This window comes from Oncorhynchus nerka, linkage group LG20, assembly GCF_034236695.1.
Source record: "Oncorhynchus nerka isolate Pitt River linkage group LG20, Oner_Uvic_2.0, whole genome shotgun sequence".
NCBI classification, from domain to species: Eukaryota; Metazoa; Chordata; class Actinopteri; order Salmoniformes; family Salmonidae; genus Oncorhynchus; species Oncorhynchus nerka.
In genome coordinates this window covers 68,257,967-68,271,967 of record NC_088415.1, presented here as the reverse complement: position 1 = coordinate 68,271,967, position 14,001 = coordinate 68,257,967, and the positions used below count along the sequence as shown (strand labels likewise).

At 45.1% G+C, this 14,001-nt stretch overlaps 1 protein-coding gene across 1 annotated transcript; it reads left to right on the top strand.

The window, feature by feature from the left end:
* The first annotated feature begins 40 nt into the window (after positions 1–40).
* LOC115103008 (uncharacterized) lies at positions 41–5,762 on the top strand. The gene is made up of 5 exons (XM_029623550.2): positions 41–1,726; positions 1,841–1,903; positions 2,022–4,367; positions 4,813–5,412; positions 5,625–5,762. Exons 1-5 carry the CDS (start codon positions 1,579–1,581, stop codon positions 5,657–5,659), a joined length of 3,192 nt encoding a protein of 1,063 aa, XP_029479410.2. The 5' UTR covers positions 41–1,578; the 3' UTR covers positions 5,660–5,762.
* Positions 5,763–14,001: the final 8,239 nt, after the last annotated feature.

Genomic DNA, 14,001 nt, shown 5'->3' with positions numbered 1-14,001 from the left:
TGGTCATGTTATTTCCTTGATGTGTTTAAGATGCATGTACTGTTTGTAACCTTGTGATTTATTTATGATTTTTTGGGGAAAGTGACAATGCACATCAATTAGTTTTCATCTGTAGACTACTTTAGTCCCTGGGCAGATATATACAAACATTTAGCTTCACAAACATTTCACATAACATTTTTAAAAAGACAGGCCTACAGTTAGCTATTAAAAATATCGACTAGTCAGACCATTACTCTGTTCCAGCTGGCTGATGGGCATTAGATTGCTACTGTTTGGCATCGCACAGATCATTTCCGACTAATTGTCTCAATCAATGGGAGAAGATTTCAAATAGATGAATGGAGCAAAAATTGATTTAATTTAATAACAAACACTTTCTAAATTCAAACGAACCCCCTGCAACTAGACATGGACGTTTAGAAGACATTGGTTGTCTTCCAAGTCGTGAATTGAGGAGTATTGCCAAGTTAATTCTTCGGGATCGATGTCCCCTCCACGGGACGGTTGAGCTAACGTGGGCTAATGCGATTAGCATGAGGTTGTAACTAATACGAAATCTGATATTGGCAGAAAGCTTAAATTCTTGTTAATCTAACAGCACTGCCCAATTTACAGTAGCCATTACAGTGAAATGATACCATGCTGTTGTTTGAGGAGAGTGCACAATTTTGAACATAAAGTTATTAATAAACAAATTAGGCATATTTGGGCAGTTCTGATACAACATTTTGAACAGAAATGCAGTGGTCCATTGGATCAGTCTAAAACTTTGCACCTGCACTGCTGCCATCTAGTGGCCCAAATCTAAATTGCACCTGGGCAGGAATAACAATGGTAATGGCCTTTCTCTTGCATTTCAAAGATGATGGTACAAAAAAAAATACAAAAGAACGGTTGTTCTTTTTCTTTGTATTATCTTTTACCAGATCTATTGTGTTATATTCTCCTACATTCCTTTCAAATGGTACCAAGAATATGCATATTCTTGCTTCAGGTCCTGAGCTACAGGCAGTTAGATTTGGGTATGTCATTTTAGGTGAAAATTGACAAAAAAGGGGCGGATCCTTATTCAGTTTGGTCGAAAACTCTGCTATGCCAAACAGTAAACTACTTGTAACTACGAATGGAGCATCACATTAGCCCGTTACATTTTGTTAGCTAGCCTACAGATGCTTTACAGTTAAAAGTTAAATACACCTTTGTCGCACTAAGCCAATAGTGATGGGAATGTCCGTAATATTATTTGATGTAGAAATACCGGCATGATATACTGTCAGATGAGCTATCTGGTAGTTGGATCAAATGCAACATAGTAGCAGGCCAACTGTACGTTTGCGTGACAACATTATTTCGCAGCAACAATACACCCGCCATTATGACGCAATTATTAAGTGATCATGTTATCGCTAGTAGCCTTCATTACTGCTCTCAGCGCATTGGACAATTATTGGAGGCCATCAATAATGCATTGGACGAGCGCGTTCATTACATTTAGTCAGTAAATACATATTTGAACGACTTTACTCTTGTGATTTGGAATTTCGTGCGTCTACGCTTGTGTTCATAAGCAGCAAGATGCCTTATCCACATAGAGTGGTGAATATTCCCACGGGATTCAAGGACTTGCTTGAGGGAGTGAGCAAGGCTGTGGTGAAGTATCAACCGGAGAGTATCCCCGCCTTCGCAGCGGGCTTCTTCAATGCGCTTCTAATCTTCAGAGACGGTAGGCAATGCTGTGCCTGAATCCCCTGTAGTAGACTACACTAGACTGATGCATGTTAATAGTTCTAGACACCTTTTGTTAATTGACCCAATCACGTTGCATTGTGTTTCACAGAGAAGTCAGGCATGCCTATCCATGAGCTTATTAAAGAATTCAGGGCTACAAAAGGCTCTCATTGTAAGTTACTTAATTTTTCTCATCTCTGTTGTTTAACAAAACAGGCCAATCAATTCTCATCCTATCGGTTGTTGTTTTCATATTGTAAATCATAATGTGCACTTTTGCTTGTTTGCAGTCTACAGGAAGAAGAATAAAGCTGTACAACCACAAGTACAGCCGCAGGTCACTGTCCAAGGTCCTGAAAGGTCCACCCATCCCAAGCCAATCCCAGAGTGGGAGGCAGGCCCGTTGCTAATGGAAGCTAGATGTGAGGATGTCAGGGAGCCTTTCTCCTTCATCTCTAGTGACCAGCCCTGCAGCAGCCGAGACATCCAGGCTATGGATGCAGTGGCAGGAGCTTCTACTGACGGTGGCCAGAACGAGTGTGGCCTGCAGGTCTCTGCCACCACCATCACACTATCCCCAGGGCCCATCCCAGCAGACATTGCCCAGGGCCTGGCCCTGTACCGGCGCAAGATTGACCTAGAGTCGTCCCCCCGGGACTCTCCTCCACTCGGGGCTTCCGCCAACAACTCCTGTGCGCGTGTCCGTTCGGCCCTCTTCGAGCGGGTCTCCTTCAGCGAGATCAGCCAGGAGTTGGATGCGGTGCTGATCCGGACTGGCGTGCTCCCATCAGAGTCCCTGATCATCGTGCAGACAGAGCATGTACCCAAGATGATTGTGTTCCAGGCTCATCCCCTATTGGCTGAGAACGCAGCAGTGGCTCCGCCTCCGTGTGTCGTCCCTGTCAGGTATAAGTGCAGCTGTGCCTCAATGGTGGGCGCCCTCGAAGACGTGGTGGCACCATTGGAGATGGCCGGTGCATCTCAGCCTAGCTATCCCATCTGTGAGAGAGCAGGTCCCGTGGTGGAGAGACCAGCTGCTATGGTCGCTGAGCCTGAGGAGTCTCTAGCCCTTGGAGACAAGGTTGTACCCCTTGAGGTCCACTCTGCACCAGTCGGACCCCAGGAGATGGCACCCTCAAGGCCCTCCATCCCAGTTGGAACACTGGAGCTCCCTGTTTCAGCCCCTGCTGTGTCTGACTCCCCTGCTGTGTCTGACTCCCCTGCTGTGTCTGACTCCCCTGCTGTGTCTGACTCCCCTGCTGTGTCTGACTCCCCTGCTGTGTCTGACTCCCCTGCTATGTCTGACTCCCCTGCTGTGTCTGACTCCCCTGCTATGGCTGTCCAAGAGGTGCAGATTAGTTTGACCGATCGTCCTCTCTCAGTCATCCTACACTCCCTCTCTGGTGCAACTTCACCATCCGAGACAGCAGAGGATGTGATGCTGGTTCCTATGGTAGTGTCCCCTCCTGAATCAGTCAAAAGGGTGGTGAGAGAGTCTTCTGATCTTCTGTGTCCTCTTCCTGCAGCGACATTGGAGACTGAGTCTGTTAGTGTGATTTGTCCCCTTCCTTCTCCAGTGACTGTGGAGATCCAGTCTTCCATTCTGGCTTCTCCCCTTACTGCTGCAACCGTGGAGACAGAATCCTCCAATCGGATCTGTCCTTATTCTGTCAGCGTGGAGACTGAATTGGCCGATATGCTATCTCCTTCTGCTGCAGAGACAGTGGAGGCCGAATCTTCTGTTTTGACCTGCCCCCATACTGCAGTGACCGACGACTTTGTGGCCCCTGTTTCTGTTTACCTTCCTGTTGTGGCACCAGAAGAGACCGGTGTCCCCAGTGTGCAGCTCCCAGCTCCAGCGCCTGCCTTGACAGAGGAAACTCAGTGCCAGTCTGCTTCACCATGCCTACCCACCCTCACGGCCGCAGGAGAGTCCAGAACCCCCTTCCTGGTCTACCTCCCACTGCCTGCTCCAGAGCTGGCTAAGACCCCTGGTCTGTTGTGCCAACTGGGCCTGGGACCAGAGGAAGCCAAGAGCTTCCCTTTCCTGTGTCTCCCTATTTCTGACATCCCCAGGACCCCAAGTCTTGTGACTGCCAGCCTGGCTCCAGCTCAGACTGCGGCTGTGGCTCCTGCTGCTGCTCCGGATTTACCAAGGACCAACCTCCCTGGAGTGACAGATATCCCCAGGACCCTGAGTTATGTGGCGGCTGGAGCTCAGGAGCTACCACGGCTCCAGAGCTATGCGGCTAACACCGCTGAAGTCCAGGAGCCACCGAGGACCCCCAGCTATCTGGCTAACACCCCTGGAGTTCAGGAAATACCACACAACCCCAGCTATCTGAAAAACTCTGCTGTCTTCCAAGATATGTGCTTTATGTGCCCCTCCGTTACCGCCTCCAATCTGTCCAGGAACAATAGCTTTGTGCACTCTCCGGTTGCCATGGCTCCACAGCAGCTGATTAGGGGCCCATGTATGATGTCTCTGTACCCCCAGGGAGGGCCTGTGATGGGCCACTGTACCCACTCCCCAGGACAGTGTCCTGCGTCTCTGCAGCAGCAGGCTGACATGGCTCCGCTCAACCACGGACAGACGACCAACACCAACTTCATGCCCATTTGTTCTCAAGGGCCAAGTAAGATATTTACATGTTTGCATTTCACGTTCAAACCATTGCACTGAAGTCAATAGATTTTAGATTTTGTTGTGAAATTAGCTGTACATTTGTTGGTTCATAGCTGTGAACTTGGAAAAGGAATCCGCATAAGGGGAAAGTGTCCGCCTCAGCACTATTGTTATTGTTGTGGTTTTGTGGACGGTGATTTGCGTCGAGCAGTGCAAAATGAAATAATTGCAGTACATATTCTGCTGTTCTATTGCGCTTACAATGTCTGAGGGGGAAAAACTGTTTGTTGTTGTAATATCCCAAAAGGACGTGGCAGTTTCACCATTAAGGATTCCAGCTTTAATTCATCTATAGGTTTTACCTTTACATTACAGACATAATATACTGTGGGATTTTTGTGAGACTGCCATCATGCCTTATAATGTATTTTTCTTCTCCCTCTCTATCTCCTCAGGCCTGTGTAGCTGCCTCGGCAGAACTGGCAGCCACTGGCGCCTCTGTCACCTGACACGACCCGAGTCCCAGGGCAGGGTGGGCGGCATGATCTGCCCCTACCAGAACTCCCAGACCATGATGCACTGCAACAGCCTGGATCACATGGCCAACATCCCCATGTACCAGGACTGTGGCCACTACTCTAGCAGCTGCCACCTGCTGCCACCGTGCTCCCAGTCGTCCCACGGCAGCCTGCACACCCACCACGTGGCCGAGCCCCGTTGCTCTGCTCACAACCTGGGCACCTCCTTCGTCCAGCCCCAGAACGGCTCCTCCGACCCCCTCTTCCACTACCCCCAGCAGTACCACCTGGTGGCCACCCCCTCCCAGGAGAGGCAGCAGGCCCTGTGCCCTCTCCAGTGCCCACTGCTGCAGCAGCGCCACAGCTCCCTGCTCTTCTGTGGGCACCAGGGGGAGCTGAGCAGGCTGGGCTCCTCCAGCTGTGTCCCTGCCACCAACCAGAGACAGAACCAGGGAGGGGTGGGGCAGAAGAATAACAACCCCAGCTGCGTATCGCTTCATAACAAAAGATTAGACACGAGCGCAAACAACAATCAAGGTAGCTAAACATGTTGCCACTATGAAATGTATGGTTGTGTTTTAGATTTCACTTGGACTTTTTTGTTTATTTCTGGATGATTGTCAGGGCTAGCATCCATGCCTACCATGTGGTTATTATTAAAAGTTGAACATGTGGCATTAAGTGGTTGAAGAAGCTATGTGTTTTGATGTTATAGATGAAACTATGCTCTCTCCTTTTTCTTGTCACAGGCTGCGTCATGAACTGCAATCCCCAGGGCAACTAATCCTGTCTTCACATGAGAAGGACCTTATTTTTGCAGTTGCCAATGTCTCTTTTGCATTCTTTTAAACTGATAATGAGGAATAAATATACTTACATTGCATGAATTTCGATAGTGCACAAACCCTCAATCAATCACTACAAAAACATACAACTTAAGGTAATTGCAGCTATGTAAAGGCAGTAGATGGAGGGTAAACTTCCACATTGATACAAAAGTTGAACGGTATTGGGCTGTTGTTTAAAGCTAGAATCCTTAGTCGCTACATCAATTTTTGAAGTATATCTTATAAATCCCTCTTGAGCTTAGTTCAAATGTCGTACCCCATCAGAAACCAAAATATAAGCTTCTTTTACTCCAATGTTTGTAAACCATGTAAACAAACACTTTATACCCCCCAAACATGGTTCAAACTATAATTTTGATATCACTGATGGTCAGTCCTTACGTCGATGGCTCTGTCTATGAATTTGAGAGAGGCATGGAGAAATGTAACCAATCTCTCAACTTTTTACCAAAACAGTGGCGAGGTGTCACTTTGTTCTATTTTTAAACTAAGGATTCTAGCTTTAGGACCACTGTTTCTGTGGAATGAATGGAACCATTGCAACACTCACAAAATGAGTCATAATGTCACATCCATGTTGCATAGTAACAGATTCCATGGGTGGAAGTGTGAGTTAAAGAAATAGAGAATCACCATCAACCTTTAAAATCTGGCTTAGACAGTCTAGACTGACTTGGACTGAGCCTAAGGCCATGTCATCCTTTTAACATCTGCTCAGTTACTCATCAGAACTCAAAATGACCTGTTCGCCAGGTTGTTATGACATAGTTGCATGGGGTAAGGAATGCATTAAATAGAAAAGCTAAATTAGCTTGCGGGTAATGTTAGCTATTATACATGTTGTTTGTTTTCCTGCTATTGAAGCTCATCACAACATTATTTGACTATCTAATGAGAAGAAGTTAGAGGAACTACACCATAATATTTTTTAAAAGTACAACAATAGAGTAGACAGAAAGTGATACATTGTTGCTTTTGGCTATGTTGTGGTGGATGAGCTAAACAATGGAACATGGCCGGTGTCTGTCGACTGCCACCAACAACAACAAGCAAAACTCTCTATGCAAGTGCCCACTACCAGTTACCAACAACAAGCAACACTGTCATCACCAGTGCCCACTACCAGTTACCAACAACAAGCAACACTGTCATCACCAGTGCCCACTACCAGTTACCAACAACAAGCAACACTGTCATCACCAGTGCCCACTACCAGTTACCAACACCAACAACAAGCAACACTGTCATCACCAGTGCCCACTACCAGTTACCAACAACAAGCAACACTGTCATCACCAGTGCCCACTACCAGTTACCAACAACAAGCAACACTGTCATCACCAGTGCCCACTACCAGTTACCAACAACAAGCAACACTGTCATCATCAGTGCCCACTACCAGTTACCAACACCAACAACAAGCAACACTGTCATCACCAGTGCCCACTACCAGTTACCAACACCAACAACAAGCAACACTGTCATCACCAGTGCCCACTACCAGTTACCAACACCAACAACAAGCAACACTGTCATCACCAGTGCCCACTACCAGTTACCAACAACAAGCAACACTGTCATCACCAGTGCCCACTACCAGTTACCAACAACAAGCAACACTGTCATCACCAGTGCCCACTACCAGTTACCAACAACAAGCAACACTGTCATCACCAGTGCCCACTACCAGTTACCAACACCAACAACAAGCAACACTGTCATCACCAGTGCCCACTACCAGTTACCAACACCAACAACAAGCAACACTGTCATCACCAGTGCCCACTACCAGTTACCAACACCAACAACAAGCAACACTGTCATCACCAGTGCCCACTACCAGTTACCAACACCAACAACAAGCAACACTGTCATCACCAGTGCCCACTACCAGTTACCAACACCAACAACAAGCAACACTGTCATCACCAGTGCCCACTACCAGTTACCAACACCAACAACAAGCAACACTGTCATCACCAGTGCCTACTACCAGTTACCAACACCAACAACAAGCAACACTGTCATCACCAGTGCCTACTACCAGTTACCAACACCAACAACAAGCAACACTGTCATCACCATTGCCCACTACCAGTTACCAACACCAACAACAAGCAACACTGTCATCACCAGTGCCCACTACCAGTTACCAACAACAAGCAACACTGTCATCACCAGTGCCCACTACCAGTTACCAACAACAAGCAACACTGTCATCACCAGTGCCCACTACCAGTTACCAACACCAACAACAAGCAACACTGTCATCACCAGTGCCCACTACCAGTTACCAACACCAACAACAAGCAACACTGTCATCACCAGTGCCCACTACCAGTTACCAACACCAACACCAAGCAACACTGTCATCACCAGTGCCTACTACCAGTTACCAACACCAACAACAAGCAACACTGTCATCACCAGTGCCTACTACCAGTTACCAACACCAACAACAAGCAACACTGTCATCACCAGTGCCCACTACCAGTTACCAACACCAACAACAAGCAACACTGTCATCACCAGTGCCCACTACCAGTTACCAACACCAACACCAAGCAACACTGTCATCACCAGTGCCCACTACCAGTTACCAACACCAACAACAAGCAACACTGTCATCACCAGTGCCTACTACCAGTTACCAACACCAACAACAAGCAACACTGTCATCACCAGTGCCCACTACCAGTTACCAACACCAACAACAAGCAACACTGTCATCACCAGTGCCCACTACCAGTTACCAACACCAACACCAAGCAACACTGTCATCACCAGTGCCCACTACCAGTTACCAACACCAACAACAAGCAACACTGTCATCACCAGTGCCTACTGCCAGTGCAATGAAAATGGATTTCAACTCAACAGTCTGACCTTCAACTCCCACTGAGCCAAAGTACAGTTCACTCAATCCAACTGGGACAACAGCTGGTTCAGAACCAAAGGAGAGAGTCAAATCTCCCCAAACATGACAGCAGAGAAAATAAATAAAGAGGTCAAATCGAACTCAACCTAAAAAATGGAATCACTAAGGAAATGTGTGGGGTAAAGATCCCGAACATATTCTTATTCATTCCTTTACACTTGTGTGTTTATGGTAGTTGTTGTGAAACTGTTAGATTACTTGTTAGATATTACTGCATGGTTGGAACTAGAAGTACAAGCATTTCGCTACACTTGCATTAACATCTGCTAACCCTTTGTATGTGACCAATACAATTTGATTTGATTGAATAATGTTTAATGTTTACATGCTGCTTTACTCGTCTCATATGTTTATACTGTAGTGTATTCTACTGTATTTTAGTCAATGTCACTCCGACATTGCTCAATCTAATATTTATATATTTCTTAACTCCATTCTTTTACTTTTAGATTTGTGTGTATTGTTGTGTATTATTAGATACTACTGCACTGTTGAAGTAGGAACACAAGCATTTCGCTACACCATAACATCTGCTAAATATGTGTAGGTGACCAATACAATTTGATTTGTATTTCTATAGTCATTGATGCACACAAAACACAATCTTTTACAGTCACATCCCCAAAATGTCTTTCTTTTCCCGCCAAAGCCGAAAGACTCAATGTGGCAAAGTCTATGATGAGGAACTGCTGAAGTATGGATACAAAGTTACCTCCAAGGAGGATGGTACTTCTAATGCCCATGTGGACAACAAGTGAACAATGTTACAGCTCCGTCAGCCATGGAGCAGCAGGTGAACCAAACCCTAGAGGCTGCAGCTATGGAGCTTAGGGGCACTGGTTGGCAACATGGTCCCCACCTGTTCAACTAAACAACAATAATGCCAACAACACCAAACACGTGGCACAGGCATCCCCCCCCCAGGCAGTAGCAGGTCTGGTATCCACTGAGAAGAAGACTGTTGAAGGTATGTGTCATCTCAGACTCAGGAACCCAACTATCTATGGTAAACTTACATTTGCTTTGCACTAGTGATCTGTGTTCCTCCCCCGCACTGTTTTCCCCACAGTTGTTCCACAAGTCAAACCTGGCTCAGCAGCGATGTTGGCCAGCAGCAGCAGTGAGGCCAATATTTCTGGACAGGCCTGTGCTCCCCAGCATTACGCACACACCAACCAGGAGGTGGGATATGTCTGTGCTACCATACCCCCAGAGATGCCCTGCTACCCCAGATGCCCCAGAATTACCAGGCATACCCTCCACCATCACCACCCTACTTCCCAGGCCAGTCCTACATGTGCCAACTATATGGCAGAGTGGTATATTGTCCCACCGGTCAGCCAACGCTGCCCTGGTGCCATCATCAGTTCCGTTGCCACTCCCCCAGTGTACTCAGCAGCACCTCAGCCCTTCTAACAGCTGCATGCAATTGGCACCAACCAATGGGGTGCTCTTGCCAATATGGAGGGCAGAGCCCTTCCTCACTGTGCATCGCTGTGCTTGTCCTCTCCAGCCAGTTTGGCTCCCTTCACTACAGGTCCAGGCAGAGACCCAGGATGGCCACAGGTGTGTGCGGATGCATGAGCAAGTGCCAGCCCACATCCAGACAGGTCCACTGCACTTCCTCTTCCTGCAACGTGAATGACAGCTCCAGCTGGGCTCCAGAGCTTGCTACCCAGGTCTCCTACGGTGTGGGATTGTCACAATCCACAGCCCGGGTCCCTGCCGGGGAACTGAGGTCCATGTATGTCCCTGTCCCGTGCCCCATTGAACAGCAGAGAACAGATTCCCCAGTACAGCGTCCATAATGTAGCGCCCCGACCAGGAGGGTTGTTCCATTGAAGGCGCAGGACGAGAATAGTCCATTCTCGTCCAAATAAGGCAGAAGTATGGAACCAGTTATTCTAGGAATGGATGGCTGAGAGTTATTTGATTTAATTCAATCTCCTTAATTAAGAAAACATGAATACAGTATATTTGGTGCATATTCATAAGAGGATAAGTCTTCAGTTTGATTACATTTGGCCTGGAAGCTTTTGTTAATTGGTAGTATAATTAAGCAAGTGAAGATTTTTTCGTTGAAGGCACAGAGAATATTGTTCCTCAGTTAGCATAAAATAAACATTTCTCAGGTGGCTACATTTCAGTAATTTTTCTCATTACAGACACCCAGACATGGACTGAACACAAAGCCCTTACAACCTTACTTTGCAAATAATTGTTCACTCCTCTTTAACTGAAAATGAAAGAGAGTGTGTTAAAAGTGTGAGTTTTGTATGCTGAAAGAGTGCCAGGAAAAGAATGGCTGTGCTAATGCATAATTACATAGGCATGATTTCTTCTTTTTTTTGCTGCTGATATGGCGTGGCAATTTGAATTTATTTGAATATGTTATTTGATTTAAATGGATTCGGCTAATATTTTGTTAAAGCTAGTCTACTGAACAAAATGCGCAAATGTTGCTTTCATTTTCAAGTTAGCCAAGGCTTTAGGGGAATGCCATTGTGACGTCATGATGCCGCGGACTTTTACAGCTTGGCTTTGAAATGGATTGTAAGTGCTCGTTGTTGGCTCAAGAGGTCATCTGCCATGGTACATAGTCTATGTTTTTACTATTCTTAAATATCTGATTCAGTTTCGAATAATCTGAATATATATCTAGTTATACTTGTGTGGGATAATAATAGGCTTAACCAATTGGCTGTAGACACATGAATGTACAGTAGGCTATGCATGACACATTATTATCAGGTAAACAACTACCGCAGCTAAATCATAAACGGTACTTTTCCAGATGGCTTCTAGGAGTACGCTTCACTTCAAGCCCCCATTGACAATCATCATCACATACGGGCTGAAGAGTTGGCTAGAATGTCTTTGCAGAGCCATACTCATTGAGGGACCAAGGCAGATACCGGAATTTATTGCTGCCTATTGCGATGAGCTGTTGGAATTTAGAGAACGTGAGTCCTGCGGATACTTAAAGGGGCAATCAGCAGTTTAAACAACAGAAAACAGTTAACCCCGCCTCTATTCGGTCAAAAGCTTAGGGATAGGGCTAGAGAAATGTAACCACTCTCAAATTCATAAACAGAGCTATGGATGCAAGGCCTAACCAGCCATGATATCTAAAGTATAGTTTAAATCATGGTTTGAGGCTATATAGTGTTTGTTTACATTGACTTTGTTTCCAAACTTTGGAGTAAAAAAAATGGTGAGGGGGTGCAACAGTTGAACTAATCTCATGAGGCATTTATTCTTCAAGAATCAATAGGTACATACACTCCCCTACGTATTTATTTGGACAGTGAAGCTAAAAGTTATTATTTGGCTCAACGTTTTAAATATGTACAGTACAGAATGTCACCTTTTCATTTGAGGGTATTTTCCTACATATCTGTTTAACCGTTTAGAAATTAAAGATCTTTATGTATCTGGTCCCCCATTTGAAGGTGTTATAAGTATTTGGACAAATTCACAAACAGTATATGTGTATTAAAGTAGTAAAATGTTGTGTATTTGGTCCCATATTCCCAGCACACAATGTCTACATCAAGATTGTGACTCTACAAACTTGTTGGATGCATTTGCAGTTTGTTTTAGTTGTGTTTGGGATTATGGAGTGCCCAATAGAAATGAATGGTACGTAATGTATTTGGTGGGAGTCACTTTTATTGTAAATAAGAATAGAATATGTCTCAGAAACCTTCTACATTAATGTGGATGCTACCATGAGTATGGATCATTGTGAGTAATGATGAGGAGAAAGTTACAGAGGTACAAAGATCATACCCCCAAGACATTCTAACCTCTCACCATTACAATAACAGGGGAGGTATGCATTTTTTTGGGGGGTATGATATTTAAACCTCTATATAACTTTCTCACTCATTATTCATTCATGATTATCTGTAATCATGGTAGCATCCACATTAATGTAGAAGTTTTCAGAAACATACGGTACCAGTCAAAAGTTTGGACACATCTACTCATTCGAGGGTTTTTCTTTGTTTTTTAAAACTATTTTCTATAATGTAGAATAATAGTGAAGACATCAAAACTCAAAACTATGAAATAACACATATCGAATCATGTAGCAACAAAACGTGTTAAACAAGTCAAAATATATTTTATATTTGAGATTCTTCAAAGTAGCCATTTTCCTTGATGACAGCTTTGCACACTCTTGGCATTCTCTCAACCAGCTTCATGAGGTAGTCACCTGGAATGCAATTCAATTAAGAGGTGTGCCTTGTTAAAAGTTCATTTGTAGAATTTCTTTCCTTCTTAATGCGTTTGAGCCAATCAGTTGTGTTGTGACAAGGTAGGGGTGGTATACAGAAGAAAGCCCTATTTGATAAAATACCAAGTCTCTTTTATAGCAAGAACAGCTCAAATAAACAAGGAGAAACAGCAGTCCATCATTACTTTAAAACATGAAGGTCAGTCAATCTTGAACATTTCAAGAATTAAGCGCTATGATGAAACTGGCTCTCATGAGGACCGCCATAGAAAAGGAAGACCCAAAGTTACCTCTGCTGCAGAGGACAAGTTCATTAGAGTTAACTGCTCCTCAGAAATTGCAGCCCAAATAAATGCTTCACAGAGTTCAAGTAACAGACACATTCAACATCAACTGCTCAGAGGAGACTGCGTGAATCAGGCCATCATGGTTCAATTGCTGCAAAGAAACCACTACTAAAGGACACCAATAAGAAGAAGAGACTTGCTTGGGCCAAGAAACACGAGCAATGGACATTAGACCGGTGGAAATCTGTCCAAATGTGAGATTTTTGGTTCCAACCGCCATGTCTTTGTGAGACACAGAGTAGGTGAACGGATGATCTCCGCATGTGGGGTTCCCACCGTGAAGCATGGAGGAGGAGTGATGGTGTGGGGGTGCTTTGTGACACTGTCTGTGATTTATTTAGAATTCAAGGCGCACTTAATCAACATGGCTACCACAGAATTCTGCAGGGATACGCCATCCCATCTGGTTTGCACTTAGTGGGACTATAATTCGTTATTTTAACAGGACAATGACCCAACACACCTCCAGGCTGTGTAAGGGCTATTTGACCAAGAAGGAGAGTGATGGAGTTGGTTGGAGGCTGGTTGGACGTGCTGTCAATTTCTTTAAAATGATGTTGGAGGCAACTTATGGAAGAGAAATGAACATTCAACTCTCTGGCAACAGCTCTGGTGGACATTCTTGCAGTCAGCATGCCAATTGCACTCTCCCTCAAAACTTTGGCATTGTGTTGTGTGACAACATTTTAGAGTGGCCTTTTGTCCCCAGCACAAGGTGCCCCTGTGTAATAATCATGCTGTTTAATCAGC